The sequence below is a fragment of the Zalophus californianus genome, chromosome 1, assembly GCF_009762305.2.
Source record: "Zalophus californianus isolate mZalCal1 chromosome 1, mZalCal1.pri.v2, whole genome shotgun sequence".
NCBI lineage: Eukaryota > Metazoa > Chordata > Mammalia > Carnivora > Otariidae > Zalophus > Zalophus californianus.
The window spans coordinates 162,507,160-162,527,251 of record NC_045595.1 but is presented as its reverse complement, the minus strand read 5'-3'; the positions used below and the strand labels follow the sequence as shown (position 1 = coordinate 162,527,251).

The window sequence follows — 20,092 nt, the reverse complement described above, 5'->3', positions numbered from 1 at the left end:
AGTCACATTGGTATATAACAAATAGATGGTCATGTAAGCATGTTCCTATTTTACTTTAAAATTTGAACTAACACATTTTTATTTCTATTAGAAGGCAACCATCCAGTCCTCCTGATCTCTAGAATGACAGCTGCAAAAGTATTTAGCTACCCAGAGAACCAAATTAAAATTTTACTTTCTGCTAAATTCATTTCCTCCTCATTTTAATTTTAAATAGATTTAAATGTCTATTTTACCAAACACAGTAGTTCTTAAACTTCACATTTAATTAAAGACGGAATTTTTAAGACAACAACGAAGAGCCTTGCTTCATCACAACAACCACAGTTCCTGTGTATTCCATATATGGCTTCTTCCTGTGGGGCTACTTTCTTACACGGAGCTATTTCTTGATCACCTGATTATTGGGTAACCTGTGTTCCCCTCTAATAACCTTTCCTTCCTTCCTTCCTTCCAAGATTTTATTTATTTATTTAATTGACAGAGAGAGACAGCCAGAGAAGGAACACAAGCAGGGGGAGTGGGAGAGAGAGAAGCAGGCTTCCTGCTGAGCAGGGAGCCCGATGCAGGGCTCGATCCCAGGACCCTGGGATCATGACCTGAGCCAAAGGCAGTTGCTTAACCAACTGAGCCACCCAGGCACCCCTTCATTCTTTCTTTTTTAATAACTTGCAGATTCTTCTTTCAATTTTTAAAAAAAATTTGACTGTGTATAAGATGTAATCAGAGTGGCTTCATGAGTTAAGACAAATCGTTTCCAAAGATATACTTAAGTTCCTATCTTTAAACAAAAAAGAGAAAAACCCCTGCATGTCTTCAGGCAGCAGTATACCTGATTCTCACTTTCAATTGAGAGATTCCTAAAATTAAAAATGCATATATTGGACCTGTGTGCATGAGGACAAGCACTGAGTCCCCAACCTTAAGGGATATAGGTTTCTTATTTTCTTTAATACTTGTTTAGTCATAACCCTGGGTTGTAGATCTACTGCTTTGCTGTTTTTATTTTGTCTTTTTGTTTCTGTTGATTATTGAAGGAATGAAAACAAAGGCCTTCAGTAATATAAAAAGGATTCACTTTAAATCCAAAAAGTATTTCGAGGAAGCACCTGACTATACCCCTAAGATTTAAAATATCAAAAATACATCATTGTCTAATTTAAATTTGTTTGTGAAAGTTTTCAAGAAAGATTATTTTTGAACAAAGCCCTCTAGATTTTGGAAGACTCATTTATAAAATTTCTGTCTGTTCTCTAGTTTCTTATATAGCCTGGTACTTTTTATCCATCCTAGTTTTACATAGTAGAAATAATAATTTGAGAATAAGAATCTCAAACTTCTTAGACATCAAGCATAAGCAAATCCACTGAAACTCGCCATTCATTAAGGCAAGACACATCACATTAGGAGATAATTCATATTATAAACAGCTGTGGTATTGAAGAAAGGGTTATGTTGAAATGGTGGGACAATAGGAGGATTTAAAAGGCTCACAGAAGTATGAGTACTTACATACATGCTGGATTATTGCTATATGAAGAGTTTTGAAAGTTTTCTATGACAAGTTATATATGGTTCTGTTGGATTTCGAGTCTTTGTTAACAAGTATTCCTTTTTGACTCTGTGTGGATTATATGTACTTCATGCTTGTAAATTGATGATTTATTTGTTTTTGACTTTTAGATCCTACTCAAATGGGAGGCCTGAGCATGCTGCTTTTAGCTGGAGAACATGCTCTTGGCACACCTGAGGTAAGCTGGTCCTCACGCTGGGGCTTGAAAACACAGACATTTATATTCTTTTCATGTTCTTGGTTCTGTAGTTTCACTGTTTATAGCTCATGAGCAGACTTTATCTTTTTTCTTTTTTCGTCAAGATCTATATGTGCTTTGTATTGTGCCTTGAGTATAACAGAAGTGGTATAAATAAACCCAATAGGATGCAAATTAAGAAGTTAGGAGCAGATTTTTTGAGGTTCTGTGAACCTAAGAGAAAGAAATGGAATGTACAGATAATTAGCATTTGCCACGATTGTGTCATGGGTCTGTAGCGTGGGTCCTATGATTCATTCCCTCTATTCATAACATACCCTGATGTTCTCTTGTAGACTTGCTAGTGAAAAGATGAGAGTTTAACTGTCAGTTTCTCTGGTACCTGAATAAATCCAAACTGCTGTTTTTGAAACATGGCATTCCAAGATTGTTTTATTCTTTAAAATGGAAAATTAAGAGGACCCAGGCCCTCATGACCTTGGTTTTATGATCTCTTATTTCCTTGTGGTTACTGGGCTGCTTTTACAAAATATTTTAGGTATGGTTTTGATGGGCAGGTCATAGCAGTTAACCATGCATAGTTTGCATTTGTGGAATTTCTCTCTTTTCCAATCTCATTTAACAAAGGCCAGACAAATTAACCTGCAGGTCATATTATTTTACCACACTCAGGTACCTGAGATGGAGACTTTTCAGTCCCAACCAGCGTCGCTATTTATGGTCAAATAGCAGTCAGCTCAATTCTACTGAAGATATATATATATATTTTACTTTTTTTTAAAGTTATGAGTATGCCTATGGAGTACAGTTGACTCCTATTCAAATAGTGATTTTAGAAGATACCATGTAAGATATTTATAGCACAAAGGCCATTATTTTTTTAAAAGATTTTATTTATTTATTTGACAGAGACACAGCGAGAGAGGGAACACAAGCAGGGGGAGTGGGAGAGGGAGATGCAGGCTTCCTGCAGAGCAGGGAGCCCGATGCAGGGCTCTATCCCAGGAGCCTGGGATCATGACCTGAGCCTAAGGCAGACGCTTCACCGACTGAACCAGCCAGGTGCCCCTTGGCAGCATTTTATTTTATTTATTTATTTATTTTTAAAGATTTTATTTATTTTTTTGACAGAGAGAGACCCAGGGAGAGAGGGAACACAAGCAGGGGGAGGGGGGAAGGAGGAGCAGGCTCCCTACTGAGCAGGGAGCCGGATCTGGGACTTGATCTCAGGACCCTGGGATCATGACCTGAGCTGAAGGCAGAGGCTTAAGGACTGAGCCACCCACGCCCCCTTCACAAAGGCCATTATTATGTATAGTTTACATTTGGGATCCATAGTAGTTGACCATATATTCAATTTAACATAATTATTTTGACTCCATTCAGTTTAGGATAGCAAAAGAATGTGTAAACCGGTGTGCTGGTAGTTATTTTCATTGTACTAATCTTAAGCTGAAAAAAATAAACATGTCACTTTATACATTTGCATACTCATTATTCAGCATGTTTTTACTTCCTAATACAATAGAATTCTCGGAAATCATTTCGCTTTCTAACACATGGCTACTTAATAGCAATCAGACTGACTCTCAGGTATAGAGTATCGCAAGCATGTTCCAAAAGGTGGATGTTGGAATAATAATGCACACTTGACCTTTCAACACAGTGTGACTCATGATTTCCAAGAATGTTCTATATTGTGAAAGTCAACATCTTTTCTAACAGATTATATTATAATGGTGTTTTCTTCCCAACTTCTGTTACCATTCTTTCTAACTTCCTAGAACACAGGTAAATAAATAAACATCTATAGAACTTACAGATAGGCAAAGAAAGGACTGCCTTTTTCCCCCCTTTTTGCTTAAAGTTTGCCTCCTGGGCTCTTTTCAGGGAGAAGTTCTCCCTTTAAGAACAGCAGGTTTTTGACATGAGTAATTTAAACAGTGGTCAACTTTTTATTTCTGAGGAAGGGGAACTGTTTTGAGAATTCTCAAGCTAAAGAAGTTTATAAAGGTAATTTATAAAGGTAAATTACTTAGAGAAGGGAATCTATGCTAGGGAAGAAGTTGCCAGCAATTAGGTCTTGAAGAACCACTCCTTTCTTCTTACTTCCTACTTCTCATCTCAGAGGTATATTTAGGTAACTAATCTTGAGATACTGAAACAATAAAGCAGTGAGTGTTGTACAGAATTAACCTGTGTCTAAATATGGTTGATTTTGAGAGTTCATATACATATCATCAGTAGACTTCATTTAGCATCTGTTTTCTTTGCAAAATCTTGTCTCATTCTAAATACGTAAACATGGTTGTAGAATGTTAGGGGCCTAGATACATAGACAGATGACGAACATAAGACAAATATAGCAAATATGTACTTACATTTTCCCAAGAAAATTATCAGGGTAATGAGATAAGGAGAGAGAGTTACAGAAATTTCATACTGCTGACATTTGGAACAATTACTGTGATATCTGTTTATACTATTAGGTAGGACCAGTCAAATAAAGTGACATTTTACAAAAATTCTGCCACAGAGAAAGTCTAATCATAACGGCTTTTTTAAGTGCCATGACAGAATTCTTATTCTGAAATACTATTCTTAAAGGGAGGAGATTTTCCTTTGTTCATTAACCTGAAACCTAACTACATAGGAAAAAATCCTCAAAAGTCTGTATTTTTAAATGTAGAAATTTTAATATAGGTAATAGTTGTTTTAAAAAAATAATTCTAGAAGGCATAGAGGCTTGCTGTAAATAATAAATTTTCAGAATAGTAAATAATTTATCTGAATATCTTCTAATATCTAAAGTAATAAAATTCCAGATTAAAAGCTTCTTTGTCCTGTAATATTTCCTGGATCTACCTGACTTGCTCTTAGAGTCTTTAGGGAGAAATCATAAGTTCTTGAGCTATCAGTGGGAAAATGACAAAGAAAATGTTTGAGTTTTCTTTTTCCTGAATCTTCTGATTAACTCTGATTTTGCCATAATAAGTTTGCAGCATTATTAAATGTACATTTGTACATGCTACTGTTAGGGAGGCAGGCTTAGTTTTTAATTGTGCTAACTTTTTCTCTGATGAGTAAAAGGGATGGCATTTGTATTTACAGTCTGTTTGGTTCTTTTATTTTTCACATAAATGGTTAGCCCTGTATTTCCTTTATATCCAGAGTACATTGAAATGCATTGAACTGCTTGTCATTCATTTATGGATGGGGAAGCAAAATAGATGTATTAGCAGGACACACATAAAGGAGTGAGCCCCCGCCCCCCCCCCCAGCTACACACTAAGCTGGTCTCTGTTGAGACTTGGTGAAATGTAAACACGGAAGTCTCACTAAGAAATACCCCATAATAGTGAGGGAAACGGAAAGAATGTTACCAATGAATATGAAATTTTAGCAAACATATTTAAATCAGAAGCCAAATGGAAGTTGTTTAATCAGTAAAATACAGGATAAGGATCAGCCGAAAATAGGCCTGCAGAGGGCTGCAGTGGAGGTGAGAGGCAATCTGTTCTACATGACAATCACATTCTCATCAGACTCCGGGAAGAGTGAAAGAGAAGGCAGTTACATAAAGAGAGGTAAGCCCTTACATTTCATATCAGGGAGTTACTATCTAAAGATGAAAAGGCAATGAATAAAGTTTATAATTATTATTTGATCTAGAGTTTGGAGAAATGATCTCCAGGACTAAAAATCGTCTATCCTATTATATTTGTTACTTTAATAAAAATGCAAAGCTAAATAAAATTTAAGAAATAAAGGCAGGGAGTGCTGTATTTCAGAGGCTATGAAGGAGACTTGTTACTTGACACATAAATAGAGAGCAGCTTTGGTCAGTATTGGAAAGGACCACACTCAGTATCAGGGCTGAGTCAGTGCCAGAAAGTCCTGACTAGAACAGAAGGAGGGGTGGTTTGGGGAGTAATAGAAAATGTAATTAGTTAGGCAGAGTAATCATAGCTGATGAGAAGGTTTGACAGCATATGAATATCTATTTAGTTGTGATGAAAGGCAAACTTTCAAATGTGTGGAAAGTGTGTTAGATGTTAGGTCTGTGATTTTAGAATGCCTGGTTCTTTTGTTGGAACCAACAGATAGGACAGTAAAGTCGTGGTCAAGCCACTTTTTTCTTTGCCTTCCATCCTGTAAAATGGAGTTAACAATAATACCCACTTGCCTCTAACTCCCAAGACATCTGTGAAGATTAATTAAAACCTGTAAGGCAATTTCAACTCTCCTGAAGAGCATTCTTGCAGGTACCTGGTATTATTACCCCATGTTATTTTAGGCATTTCATACATAACTTGAAAGCTTAAATCTATCAGGCATCAGTCCTACAGGATATCGTGTGCGTTACTGGCAGCACACGCATGTGCACGCACACGCGCACACACACAGCTCCTTGTCCATCGAAAACTGGTAGGAAATTGCAGTTGTAATTCATTCTCTTTCACTAGGTGCTCAAGAAGGAGACAACTTTTTAATACCTAGTGGAAATTACTGTGTAGGAAGTATGACTTTGGCAGAGTAGCTGTGTTAGCATGAAAGTTAGTGGAGAAGATGTTAGCAAATGAATAGTAAATTCCGATATTAAGGGACTAGACAGGTCATATGTAAGAATTGAACAGTGTAGGAACTGTGTGCCATCTTTCACACATTCAGTCATATGGCAAGTAAGCATTTATCTAATGCTTACTACATGCCAGTCCTGTCAGGGAACAAACCCAGGCACAAGTCTGGGTCCTCATGGAGCTGATGATGTAATAAGGTATAGGGTTTTATACATAGCAAATTCTTCACATGATACTTCTGACTTCAAAGGAGGTTTCATTGATTTTGTTGATCACCATCTGCCTGTTCAAAAGTAAAATAGTTCATATATCCAAATTTCTATATGATTAAAATTCGAAAATATTATATTTTGTTTCATGTTTATAACTTCAATCTCTCACCTCCTCCAGGGAGCTCTTCCTGATTGCTTGAGCCAAATTTGATTCCTCTTGTTTCTGATCATTGCTTTTACTGTCAGTATTATGCATTATAGCTCTTGATTATATGTAGTTGTATTCTTTATTATAAACTCTGTAATAAAAGTCTTTAAAAAAATTTTTTTTCGTTGTATGTAATGTGCAAGTCTTGATTCATCCAGAAGACCTTAAGCAACTTGAGATGAGGAACAAAATAGGAGTTAAACTGCAAGGCTTCTCACTTGCTTGTAGAGTAGTTAATGAACTTCATTCCCAGTACTGTTCTGCAATGCATTACCTAAGAGTAGCTCTTGATCTCCCCAACAACCCTATGAGTCCTTGCTTCACAAGTAAATAAAAAAAAAAGTAAATATTAAACCACTAAGTGAGGAAGTGGAAGCAGAGAAGGGCTAAATAACCTGCTCAAAGTTGTGCAGCTCAAAGTGCAGAACTGGGGTTTGAACCCACAAGAACTAGCTTCAGTCTCCCTGTGGTATCCAGGAGCCTTTGTGGTTCAGTCCCCACCTGACTGCAACTCCGGCTACTTCTCCCCTCTCCCGTGGTGTCCTGTGCTGGACCTTTACAGGGCCGTTTCGTGAATGCTTTCTGGACCAGGCACTCTGCTAAGCACTTCCATGGATTATCTCATTTCATCCTCCAACAAGCCCTTTGAGGTTGGTTTATTATTATTATTTATTATTATCCCCATTTCATAAAGGGGGATAATCTCTCTAGGCTAAAGAGGTTACATAGCCTCTCCAAGGTGTGAGAAAGTCCTAGTGCCAGGATTTACATTATCGGTCAGGCTCCCGGGCAACAGTAGACTATTAGTAATTAAGGTTTTGTGGAGTCAAAAGTCACAGATGGATTCTTGGCTACCGTTGGCTCTCCCAACCCTCGTGTTGTTCGAGGATCCAGTGTATTTGTTAAATGAATGAAAGATTATGTCCATATTTTAAACACTGAGTTTAAAGTTAAAAACATACAGTTTTCGATAAAATTAAAAGTTTTTACGTGTCTTTATTATAATTTCTGACATCAGTGAACTAGGGAAAATTATTTTCTCACCTCTTGGTACATTTGAGCCAGTTTGATATGTGCCTTTCTTACGCTACTAATTTGTCTATTTCACTGTGCTTAAATGCACTGAATTCCACCCCCAACTCTTACCCCTGTCCCTTCAAAGCTTTCATTCCTTTCTCACAGTTTAACTTCTAAACATATCTCATGAGGAAATATACTATATTGACATTTTACATTAAATAGCAAATGGGCTTTTTGAGCTTTCTTCCTTTCTGGGTGAAGTCACTGTTGACTGCCCGTTTTCACGGGACCTGTTGTCCTGCCCAGCCTCGTGCACATGTCAGCAGCGTGGGGCTCAAGAGAATCCGGTCCTTTTACCCAGCCTGACTGACAGGCGTCTGTCCTTGCTGAGTTCCCAGGCCACGCTGCTTCAGACAGTGGTGGCCTTGCCTGGGCTCCCCAGTCTCCCAGAGATAGTTGGGAGAGGTGGGCCGCACGTGAGCGGGAAAGAAAGAGGAGGCTGGAGAACGAGAGGACAGACGAGAAGGGTGCTGGCTGCTGCCGTGCTGTGGTGAGAGCCTGTTTTATGCCCTGTTGCGTTCTGTCTCTGTATTGCCCAGTGCAGGAGGCGGAAGGGGGCTGTGCTTTGTCCCAGCTGCTACGGCAGTTACTTGTAGACGCGGCCCGGAGTCCCTTCTGGACTTCCATACTAGTACTCTGCCGCAGAGCTTAGAACGATAGAACTTGACTCACGGCGAGCAGGAGTTACCCCGGTAGCCCTGGGGTCCGGACTTCCTGCTCCTTTCAGCCCGGTGCCGTGTACTCTTGCTTTGGGGAGCATGCGATTCTAGGAGGTGTTACTTGGTTATGCTCCCCCCAGGGTAGCCCAGTACTCTTCTCAGCTGTGCCTCAGTCCCGGTGTCCGCTAGCCAGTGCTTCCGTACTCAGGTTCTCTCTAACCTAATTTAGGTTTAATTAAGGGTGGCTTTATTTTAATCCTTAAAAACATTTTGAAGGACTAACTTGGATGTAATATGCTTTCATTTAATTCAGCTGTGTTTAAGCACAATTTCAGAGCTTCATTTAACATCTCCTATTGAATGCGAATTAAGTGATCACTCAGGTACTCTGTTATAGAAGGATACTTGGCAAAAGCCGCCAGTTGTAGGAACGACTGGGTCAGGCTGAACGAGAGTGAGAATCAGTTCGCTGGCCCTCGGCATCAGGAGGGATCTTTACGCTTGAACTCTGGGGAATCCTCTACTCCCAAACTCTCTCCTCCCGTGGAAGACAACTGTCCTGCGCTCCCCCTGCCCCATCCCCAAACCCTTTCAGTGAAAGTCTTTAATGGACCTTAGAAACCCTGGCCTTGTCCAGACCCTTTCCCTCAGCCCTGACATCCTTCCAAGCAATTACTGGGGCCTGGCCAGTACCATCTCTGATTTAATTGGGGCCCCACATCTCAGCTGGTTTATCTTATTAACCTTCTAATTGGTCTCCTGCCTCCAGTCACTTCCCAGCCAAGGTCATCCTGCACTCCACTGACAGAATTATCAAACTACCTATCTCTCATCATGCCGCTCCTCTGAGTGAAAACCTTGGCTGGCTCTCCATTGCCTTCAGCCTGATTTTTCAAACTTTGTAACAGAGAATTCAAATTTCTCTCAGTTTGATTCATCTCTCACTACACTCCCAGGCTTCTACCCTTCATCCGCACTGAGAAAGTCGTTTCTCAAGCACACAGGGCACCTGCTTCCATACTTTTCCACCTGTTGCTGCCACATCATTTCCACAATTCTGGTGTCTTCTCCTAGGTATATCTCAGATGTTACTGTCTCAACAACGTCTCCCTATCCCAGAAGGAGTGAAGGCTGCCTCTCTCTTCTCAGAGGCCTTCCCCTGCCGTTGTGTTCTGCCACCGTGCACTTACATCCTAACTGTGTAGCTGTCCCCTGACTTGGATTGCAAGCCACTTGACACAGTCCCTTAGTTATTTTATTCCCCAGCACATAATGCATACAAGTGGAATGTAAGCTTCTTAAAAGCAGTGAGCAGTGTTTGTGGCTGGCGCATAGTGGGTTTTTATTGAATATTTGTTGAAGGAGCTGAGTATCAAATGTGTAGTTCAGATAAAACCAGTGCACTTACCCTTTTTGTTGACCGTGTGTTTATCAGAGTCCAGCTGTATGGGGCTGTAGTCTTGCGCCTTGTGAAGTAGGAACAGGCTGGTGCTAATACCTAGCTTTCCAAAGCACTTCTAGTGCATCTAACTGGTGTGATCTTGTTTTGTATCAGGAGGCTGGATCACATTTCTGTATCTTGTGTTTGCACGATGTCAGGTGTGCTTGTGAAAAAAGATACTACTTTGTTGTAATTCTTAATTATGCTAATAATTCCTCTTTCTTGGTTATTGAGAATTATAGCTAAATCAAAGGGAAGATTGGATTTAAGGGACATTAACAAAACTTTGCATTTAAAAAAAAAAAAAATCCCTTTAGCTGTTTGTTTCTTGGGCAGATAGCTACACCTAGTGGCTTTATGGATTATTTCAGAGACTCTAGGAACAGCTTTTGGGGTTTTTTTCCTCCCTTTATTTAACCTCTGCTTATTTGGTATATTTTCTTTCCTCTTAATTAATGAAGTGATATCTTTGACTCTGGTATATTCTATTTAGAAAGTAAGCTGGCCCAGCATAGGAATGGAGGTTGAGGAATTGATCTTTATCCATAAAAAGCATGCCCCATGTAATAAGTAATTTGGAGTACTTTAAATACAAATAGCAAGGTAATAAGGTCTGGGACCCTCTGACTAATACTTAAATAGGAGCCTTGTATGCAAAATACTCCCTTACTTTTATGTGGATATAATCCCAGATTTCTTTACCAAATGTGTATATTTATCAGTACATGCACAAATGTTCACCTCTGCATCGGATGCCTTCTTTGTCAAGCACACAAGAATGAATTTCTACATACATACATTTTCCATATCATTGAGCCATATTTACATTTTTAGATTTTTGATGGAAATATGCCTAGCATGTATCACACGCATTTCTGCCTTTTAATAAAGGCTATATTTTATAATTATCCTTATCTTGACAACTTAGAACCATAGTTATGAATATTAATTACTGCAGTGAACCGAAGCCTTCAGGAGACACTTTGAGACTCTTTGCTCTACTTTAATTTCTTTTAGATAGACTACTGTGCTTTATAAAACATTTGTGTGTGTTCTTCACAGTTTTTCTGTGTTCTCCCCGCTTTTGCTGCTGTTACTGTTTCTTTTGCAGCCCTCTTCCTGTTATCCCTACTCAGGGCCCTTTCTCATTTGCGGCTTCTGATTCTGCTGTGGACCAGAGAGGCACGTAACCACATAGCTAGTAGGAACCCAGTTCTCCTGGCTCCTAATTTTGTGCTGTTTCCCTTACAGTACACTGAAAATATATGCTAAGTCCACAGGGCTTTAAAGTTAAGAGTAACTAATGCCTTAAACTTATTGAGTAAAGAGTAACTGGATTTTGTCAGACGTCTTAGAGTAAGATGCATAGCCTTAGTGATTCTGTTACTGCTATTTTAACCATTGGTCCGTCTTTGTTGTCTGATTCCTGGCCAGGTCATTGAGATTCTGTGTATCCATACACACACAGAATCAAGTCAGTCAACAGATACTTATTGTACATCTATGTATCAGGTGCATGGTGAGCACAAACATGCGTATATAGACTTCTTTGCTTTCATAGCCCAATTAATACAACGTGTGGAGGATTACAGTTGCCTTGATTTAACTACTTACATTTGTATTATATATTCAAATAGAAAGTTTTATTTATGACCATCCATTATAATGATTTGCAGAGGGTCTCATTTAACTTTAATATTTTGTGACTTGTGTAGTTATGGCCAAATAATCTATAAACAGCACTTGAAGAGAAGGTTGACTTTTCTTCTTATAATTCATATGAACTCTTAAGTCATAGGGTAACTAATTTCCTCATAACTGATAACTTTCTCGTGTATCATGAAATACCTATCTGAAGTAAGAATATATGTTATGTAGACTTTATGCAGTGTAGCTACCCTAAATATATTTGATTCCAAATATCTTTTGTAGATTATGTCACATGTGCAACCTATATTATTACATTTTATTTTTTTAAAGATTTATTTGAGAGAGCGAGAATGAGAGAGAGAGTACATGGGGGGGGGTGGTCAGAGGGAGAAGCAGGCTCCTCGCTGAGCAGGGAGCCTGAAGTGGGACTCAATCCCAGGACCCCAGGATCATGACCTGAGCCGAAGGCAGTCGCTTAACCAAGTGAGCCACCCAGGTGCCCTATATTATTACATTTTAAAACACTTCATAATTTTAATTTAATCCTGGGCTTGATTTTAAATGAAATTTTGATTATTTACCAAGGTATCTAGGAGCTACACATAAAGGATTTCTTTACAAACCAAGATAGTATTGATTTTTCTTCATCATTCTTAAACAAAGCTAAATTTTGTTCAAGTAGTCCTTTCAATGAAGGAATTCTTTGTGACTAGTGATTTCAGAATGCATTGGCCTTCTTTTTAGGGCATTTTGTGTCTCCTTAGGGCTTCAAATTCTTGGTAAGCAAATAAAAACACCATTGGGCCATTTGGCATACAATTTGTCAAATAGTTAAGTGACAGCCAGTCTTTGGCGGCCATACCACAGGTGGCAAATGAATGAAAGCTTCTGCACCTTCTCTGGAGTTCATCACTGGAAGAAGGTGGCCATTACTCTTTCAGATACAAAGGTGACAATTAAAATTTCTAACACTGGTTCCTGCCCAATGGCCTATGACAATGTTAGAGAAACACATCTTTAGTCTCTAATGAAGAGGTTCAGTAAGAAACTCCATTTTTAGGAACAATCTGGGTGAAAGCTGTTTCTGTAGGAGTCAGCCACCTAACATAATCATATGAAACTCTTAAAATTACATTGGAAAAGGTTTACTAACATAGGAAAAATTATGTATTGTTTAAAAAAAGCATTCTTTAACTTACTACAATATCTCGTTTTTGCTGAAGTTATCATATACAACTGGGAGAATATTTATGAGTATTAGTGGTGCTTTTGCAGAAAGCATTGTAGATGATTTTTCTTCTGTATTTTGGTTTTTTTTTTTTTCGGATTTGCAACAGTGAACTTGGATTTTTTTATTGTCAGAAAAAATTTTTTTTAAGATATTATTTATTTATTTGACAGAGAGAGAGCCCAGGCAGAGGGGAGCGACAGGCAGAGGGAGAGGCAGGCTCCCCGCTGAGCAAGGAGCCCGATGCAGGGCTTGACCCCAGGACCCTGGGATCATGACCTGAGCCGAAGGCAGATGCTTAACCGACTGAGCCACCCAGGTGTCCCTGTCAGAAACATGCTTATTTAAAACGATTTTTAACTTGTTTTTCCTCTATGGTAAAAGATAACTTTTTCCCTAAGACTTCCAAACCTTGTCATTTAGGAAGGAGAACTGAGAGGACACACTGATTTAGGATTTAGAAGACATGTCAAACTTTTTTTTAGTTTATTTAAAAAATGCTTGTTGACATTGTGAGCGGGCAGTGTTGAGCATTCTTTGTTAAACAGAGCCCCAGGAAGAAGATGGACAATAAACAAATGTTTATGTTTTGTGGTGATAAGTAAAATTAAGGGGATTATTGAATGTTGGGGAGGGGAGGTGTTGTTTACTTTTCTGGTCCTAAGTTCCTTCATCTGTAAAAAGGGTCAGAGGAGTAATGATACCATTCTCTCAATATTCTGTGACTCTCAAGACTTTTGAATTACATTTGGCTTCCTAAATAATTATGTCACCCAAATGCAGAAATAGGTCAGAAATAGCAATGAGATAAAAGAAGGAAATGTGTGTCCTGACAAGAGTACTTGATTAATAACAAAATTTTTTTAAAAATCCAGTGGCATTTCTATAACTGTTGTTAGTAATAAAGATCGCAAATGAAGATTGTAGAGCACTAAATGTTTACCCAAAGTAGTGAATAGTGCAAAAGTAAATATATATTATAAAAGAAATTATTCTTAGGTAAATACTAACTTCTCTATGATTAGGGTTTGTGTATAAACACATGAACACCTAGAAAACACGAATTTGACTTTAGTTTTATTTTCCCAGTGGTTTATATTATCAAATCCCATTTGTGTTTTCATGTAGTTAGGTGATATAAAACATTGGGGAAACATAGAACGTGAAAGAAGTAGATATTTTTTGGAATTGGTGGCAGAAAGCCAAGAGATCAGATGGGCATTGTTGTAGAAATTTCTCTTCGATGTATATTAACTTTTCTAAAATGCATTGTCTTGTCCATCTCCTGCTTTTTATTGCATTATTTGACTGTTGGATGGCACTTTGTATAAAGCTTTGCAGACTATAACTGCTGTTCTGTCATAAGTTGCCTCAGTTGAGGGAATGAAAACTATTCTCTCCTCAAATAGGAATATTTCAGGTGGCATTTGTCATCTGTTGTCTTCCAGAAACCATCCCTATGATGCCTCATACCATCTTTCTTTGTTTCAGATATCCTCTGGCGCTTGTAGGCAGGATGTTTCGGAATCCCCTGAATTACGTCAGAAGTCCCCATTGTTTCAGTTTGCTGAGGTAATGTATTACAGTTCATACTTAATGAGCGTGTAATGTGAGCTTAAATTTAAACTGATGGCAGTAACTTAAAGCAATGAAGAACTCTCCTTAGCTCACTAAACATAGATGAGAAAAGAGAACCAAATTTTGAGAAATTTTGGAACTCTAGAGTCTCCTAAATAAGGAATAACTTTATGTCTATAGAACCTTGTTATTAAGTCATAGTAAATATTATTACATTTAAACTGTACCACTAATTTTTGTTTATGGATAGTAAAATTAAGGATACAATTGAATTATTGTTAGAACTTAGTCATTTATTAGCTATTAATTTATCAGTGTTAAATCAGAAGGTAGAATCAACTCATGGTTGTTGGCTATGCCTTCCTTTTTTTTTTTTTTAAGTACACTTTGCTCTTAATTGAAATGTTAACATGCATTTGGCATTTTTCAAAGTCTTATGTCTTGTGTCAGACCTGTTTGACTCAATATGTTTCTAACATTGCTTCAGAGATGATGTAGGAAAGCATATTATCTATTCTTAATATGAAGTCCATAAGGTTAAGACTGCTTCCCAAGATATCTTCGTTTACCCCAGAACTCAGTATGGAGCCATCATTAATTTTCTTAAACCTTAACCCACGTGGTCTTTACTTGATCACTTGAATTGTCTTTTACTAGACCTTCTCTCTTACTGTCATCCTTCCTTACATTTGCCCTTATGTTAGATTTTGCACAAAGAGCATATTTTTAGTTTCAGATTATTTTCCTCTCCAGTACCCTTTCCTGGTGGTTCTCAACATTTCATTGGCAAAACTACTATTCACAAAGGCAGAGGCCATTCCTTTTCAGACATTGTTTATTATATATAAATGCCTTGCTGATACCACCAGAATGTTAGAATACATATTTGCTCACATATTCCTTATCTGTTACTTTCCTTTCTGACTGTGTGAGATATGCTGTGAATTACAATTGTTTTGTATATTGTTTCCTTAAGAATTTAATGTCACAGAAGATTCACTCTGCACTCAGTTTTTAAACAGTAGTTATAGAGATGTGAAATAATGTTGGTCCCAACTTTGAAAGCAGACATGCTTGACCCAGTGGTCCCTGAACCTCTAAAGATCTAATGAAAACCCAAAAATTTCATGTGAAATTTTGGGTGTATTGGCATATGTGTATTTTTGTGGGTTCTATAGGACACCTAAGATTGCAAAGAGATCCCTAACTGCGTTGCTTTTATATAAAGGGTCCCTATCCCTAATCTGATATTTCTTCAGGAGCTCCCTATTCATGTAATTGACTCGCTCTTTATCCCAGTATTAATTTATTTTATTATTTTTTTACTTAATTATTTCTTTTTTTTACTTTTTTTTATTATTATGTTATGTTAATCACTATATATTACATCATTAGTTTTTGATGTAGTGTTCTGTGATTCATTGTTTGCATATAACACCCAGTGCTCCATGCAGAACGTGCCCTCTTTAATACCCATCACCGGGCTAACCCATCCCCCCACCCCTCCCCTCTAAAACCCTCAGTTTGTTTTTCAGAGTCCACCGTCTCTCATGGTTCATCTCCTCCTCCGATTTCCCCCCCTTCATTCTTCCCCTCCTGCTATCTTCTTCTTCTTTTTTTTTTAACATAAAATGTATTATTTGTTTCAGAGGTATAGATCTGTGATTCAGCAGTCTTGCACAATTCACAGCACTCACCATAGCACATACCCTCCCCAATGTCCATCATCCAGCCACCCCATCCCTCCCACCCCCCACCACTCCAGCAACCCTCAGTTTGTTTCTTGAGATTAAGAATTCCTCTTATCAGGGCGCCTGGGTGGCTCAGTTGGTTAAGCGACTGCCTTCAGCTCAGGTCATGATCCTGGAATCCCAGGATCAAGCCCCACATCAGGCTCCCCACTCAGCGGGGAGTCTGCTTCTCCCTCTGACCCTCCCCCCTCTCATGTTCTCTCTCTCATTCTCTCTCTCTCTAAAATAAATAAAATCTTTAAAAAAATAAAAAATAAAAAAAGAATTCCTCATATCAGTGAGGTCATATGATACATGTCTTTCTCTGATTGACTTATTTCACTCAGCATAACACCCTCCAGTTCCATCCACGTCATTGCAAATGGCAAGATCTCATTCCTTTTGATGGCTGCATAATATTCCATTGTGTATATATACCACATCTTCTTTATCCATTCATCTGTCAGTGGACATCTTGGCTCTTTACACAGTTTGGCTATTGTGGACATTGCTGCTATAAACATTGGGTGCATGTACCCCTTCGGATCCCTACATTTGTATCTTTGGGGTAAATACCCAGTAATGCAATTGCTGGGTCGTATGGTAGCTCTATTTTCAAGTTTTTGAGGAACCTCCATACTGTTTTCCAGAGTGGCTGCACCAGCTTGCATTCCCACCAACACTGTAGGAGGGTTCCCCTTTCTCCACATCCCTCCCCACCAACATCTGTCGTTTACTGACTTGTTAATTTTAGCCATTCTGACTGGTGTGAGGTGATACCTCATTGAGGTTTTGATTTGGATTTCCCTGATGCCGAGCGATGTTGAGCACTTTTTCACATGTCTGTCAGCCATTTGGATGTCTTCTTTGGAAAAATGTCTGTTCATGTCTTCTACCCATTTCTTGATTAGATCATTTGTTCTTTGGGTGTTGAGTTTAAGAAGTTCTTTATAGATTTTGGATACTAGCCCTTTATCTGATATGTCATTTGCAAATATCTTCTCCCATTCTGTCGGTTGTCTTTTGGTTTTGTGGACTGTTTCTTTTGCTGTGCAAAAGCTTTTTATCTTGATGAGGTCCCTATCCCAGGATTAATTTATAAGTAAATCCTTTTGTTTAGAAATTTGTGAAATGCTTTTCAAAAATCTAGATTGTTGATGGTAGTGGTTCTCTTCGTTTCATCCATTGTCTTAATCCTCAAAGAAATATAGGTTAGGCAATTAATTCCCCTTATATAAACTCGTTATTTTCTTCAACTTTTATTGAGGGTGCATAGGAATGAAAAATGCTATCTGAAGTAAGACCTACCCAGGACTTCAGGAAAATCCTCATGGATTCATATTTGCAATCTGTCACACTTGCAGTGGTGCTTATTTGAAATGATAGGTTTCATGGTTTAACCAAAAAGAGAATAATTTTACCTTCAAATGGCCTTAAAATACTTGGTTAAATTTTATTCATTCACAGTGGTCTCTTTGTTAAATAGGATCTGGATCTTTTTTCTTTTTACTGGTATTTATTCTAAAGATGCTTACATGTCTAATTATAGTGGCATTAAAATTTTCTTAATGGCTTCAGCAGTGAATAAAGTCAATAATACCATCAGTCCCTCTACTAATTCTTTCTCATCCCTAAACATTACTTTGATACCGTATCACCGGCTGCCTCCATGGTTTTTCTAACCAGCTTAATTTAATTAAGATGAAAAAAATGACTTCTCTGTTTGAAGAGTTATGATTAAGGTGCATCTGTGCTTAGTAAGTACCCTTTGATGGAGTTGGTGAGCACAGTTACTTGAAGGAAAATACTTTTCTGGGACTGGGAATGGGCTGAATTCATAATACCCAGGCTTTTTGCTCTTGTGACTCACTTTCACCCTATTTTGTAGCTGTATAGAAGTCTTGTTCACTTTGGAACCAAAATTAATAACTGACCTTGTTTTCAAAAGGTCTTTGAAAAGTACTTCTATGGGGCCATCAGAGCAAACTTTTAATGAGGCTAATGAACCAGCTGTGGTATGGCAGAATCCTCTATCCACGGTCAGATGCCTGAAGAGTGATAGTGACAGAGAGTGTGTGTATGTATGCATGGTTAGTGTTAAAAAAGAAATGCGCTTCCTGTTCAGTGAGTAATTTATTGCGTTCTCGCTCTATGCCAAGCAGTGTATTTTTTTTTTTTTTTTTAAGATTTTATTTGTTTATTTGACAGAGAGAGAGAGATAGCGAGAGCAGGAACACAAGCAGGGGGAGTGGGAGAGGGAGAAGCAGGCCTCCCGCCGAGCAGGGAGCCCGATGCGGGGCTCCATCCCAGGACCCTGGGATCATGACCTGAGCTGAAGGCAGACGCTTAACGACTGAGCCACCCAGGCGCCCCCAAGCAGTGTATTTTGTAGCTTTTCTTTTCACTGTAATCCTGTAAAATTTAGGGGATTATTCTCTTCATCATTATCATCAATTTATAGTTGGGAAAAATAAGTCTCAGAAAGATCAGCTGAGCTGCCCAAGGTCATGTAGCTAGTGAGTAGTCAGCTAAGATTCAGTCCCAGATACCCTGAGCCACATCCATATGCTTCTCCAGCAGCACTGCTTCCCAGCTGCCTCTAAGCAGAGAACAGCTTGCGGGGAGTGGTGTAGGGAAGAGAGCGACTGGCTTTTCTTGCAGCTTCCAGCTTTTAATAATAATATTTTTTTAAAAAGTATATTAAAATAACGCAGTTCATCTCAAGTCTCCTCAACGACTGCAGCATACCTGATACCCTACAAGAGACATGGCAGATGAGCCAAACTCGGTCTTTTGTTCTTCCAATCACCTGTTTTTAGAAACATGGCCTTTGTCTTCCTTTATCATTTATACTGTTATTCTAAAAGGCATTAAGGGTGATGATTCATGTCTTAATCTTTATCAGTGTCTACAGTGGAAATATATGGCAGAATCTATTAGTCTGATATGGGAAAATGTCCTTGTGCATTAAACATTACTTGTTTCCTTTCAGATATCTTCAAGTTCGTCCCGCCCTGATACTCCTTCAAAACAGTGTCAAGCATCAGCCTTGTTTCAGTTTGCAGAGGTATTGCCTCTTTTTCTTTTTCTTTTTTTTTTAATGATTATTGGGCTGAGAAACTTACTGAGCTCAGGAAATATTAGAACGGAGTTTTAATAACATCGTGAAGTTTAGGCATGCCTCTTGCCATTACGAACATAATGCACATAAGGGAATACTTAATGCTTTTTGCTGCCTTTGCTATAATCATAGTCAGAAAAGTTCCATATTTTGTATTCATTTTATAAGCATTCATTAAGGAGTTCATTTAGAATAGACACTTTCCAGTAATTCATTTGTTTCATTTTACCTTGTTTTTAATTTATTTTAAAAGCTTAGAAAAAACTGCTGTCCACATCTGTAGGATTCCAATTTATTAAATGTTTCCAATAGTGAAATTAGATGCTGTGATTTATGAATAACTCACAGTGGATGCAGTGGTGAATACAACCTGTTAAATCATCAGTACTTAGCTTTTGATGTGATGTAGCTTTAGCCAGCATTTTTATTAGTGTTTAATCCCAGGCTTAGATCAGGTCAGCTCTTGCAGGATCTCCGATTTCTTTGGTTTGTCAGCCAGAGAGAGCACACACTAGAGAGTGCTTACTTGGTTGGTGTGGAGAGGCACATATGATATGCTTAATTTTGCCACAGAATTCCTGGCCTCAACCCTATGCTGCTCGTTTCTAATGACCACTGTATGACAAATAATAAAGTGTATATAGGTCATGAAAGTCAAATGGTGTCTGCTCTAGGTCTTTCCCCTTTTTCCTTTTTTAGTAATTCCAACCAAAAATACATATCATAAACTAAGCAGTTTTTTGAAGGGTTGAGAGAAAATGACAAGCAAGATTGTTCTGTTTAATATTGATGTATTGAATCATTTTGATTCATGTGAATAAAAAGTACTGCAT

At 38.2% G+C, this 20,092-nt stretch overlaps 1 protein-coding gene across 12 annotated transcripts in view; it reads left to right on the top strand.

The window, feature by feature from the left end:
- The window catches only part of BBX (BBX high mobility group box domain containing), a 274,404-nt gene that overhangs the window by 193,352 nt on the left and 60,960 nt on the right, over positions 1-20,092 (top strand). For all 12 annotated transcript variants that reach the window (XM_027582505.2, XM_027582499.2, XM_027582501.2 and 9 more), the window contains 3 exons: positions 1,684-1,751; positions 14,322-14,402; positions 19,131-19,205. In XM_027582505.2, the coding sequence (XP_027438306.1) occupies positions 1,684-1,751; positions 14,322-14,402; positions 19,131-19,205 (224 nt within the window). The remainder of the gene's footprint in view (positions 1-1,683; positions 1,752-14,321; positions 14,403-19,130; positions 19,206-20,092) is intronic.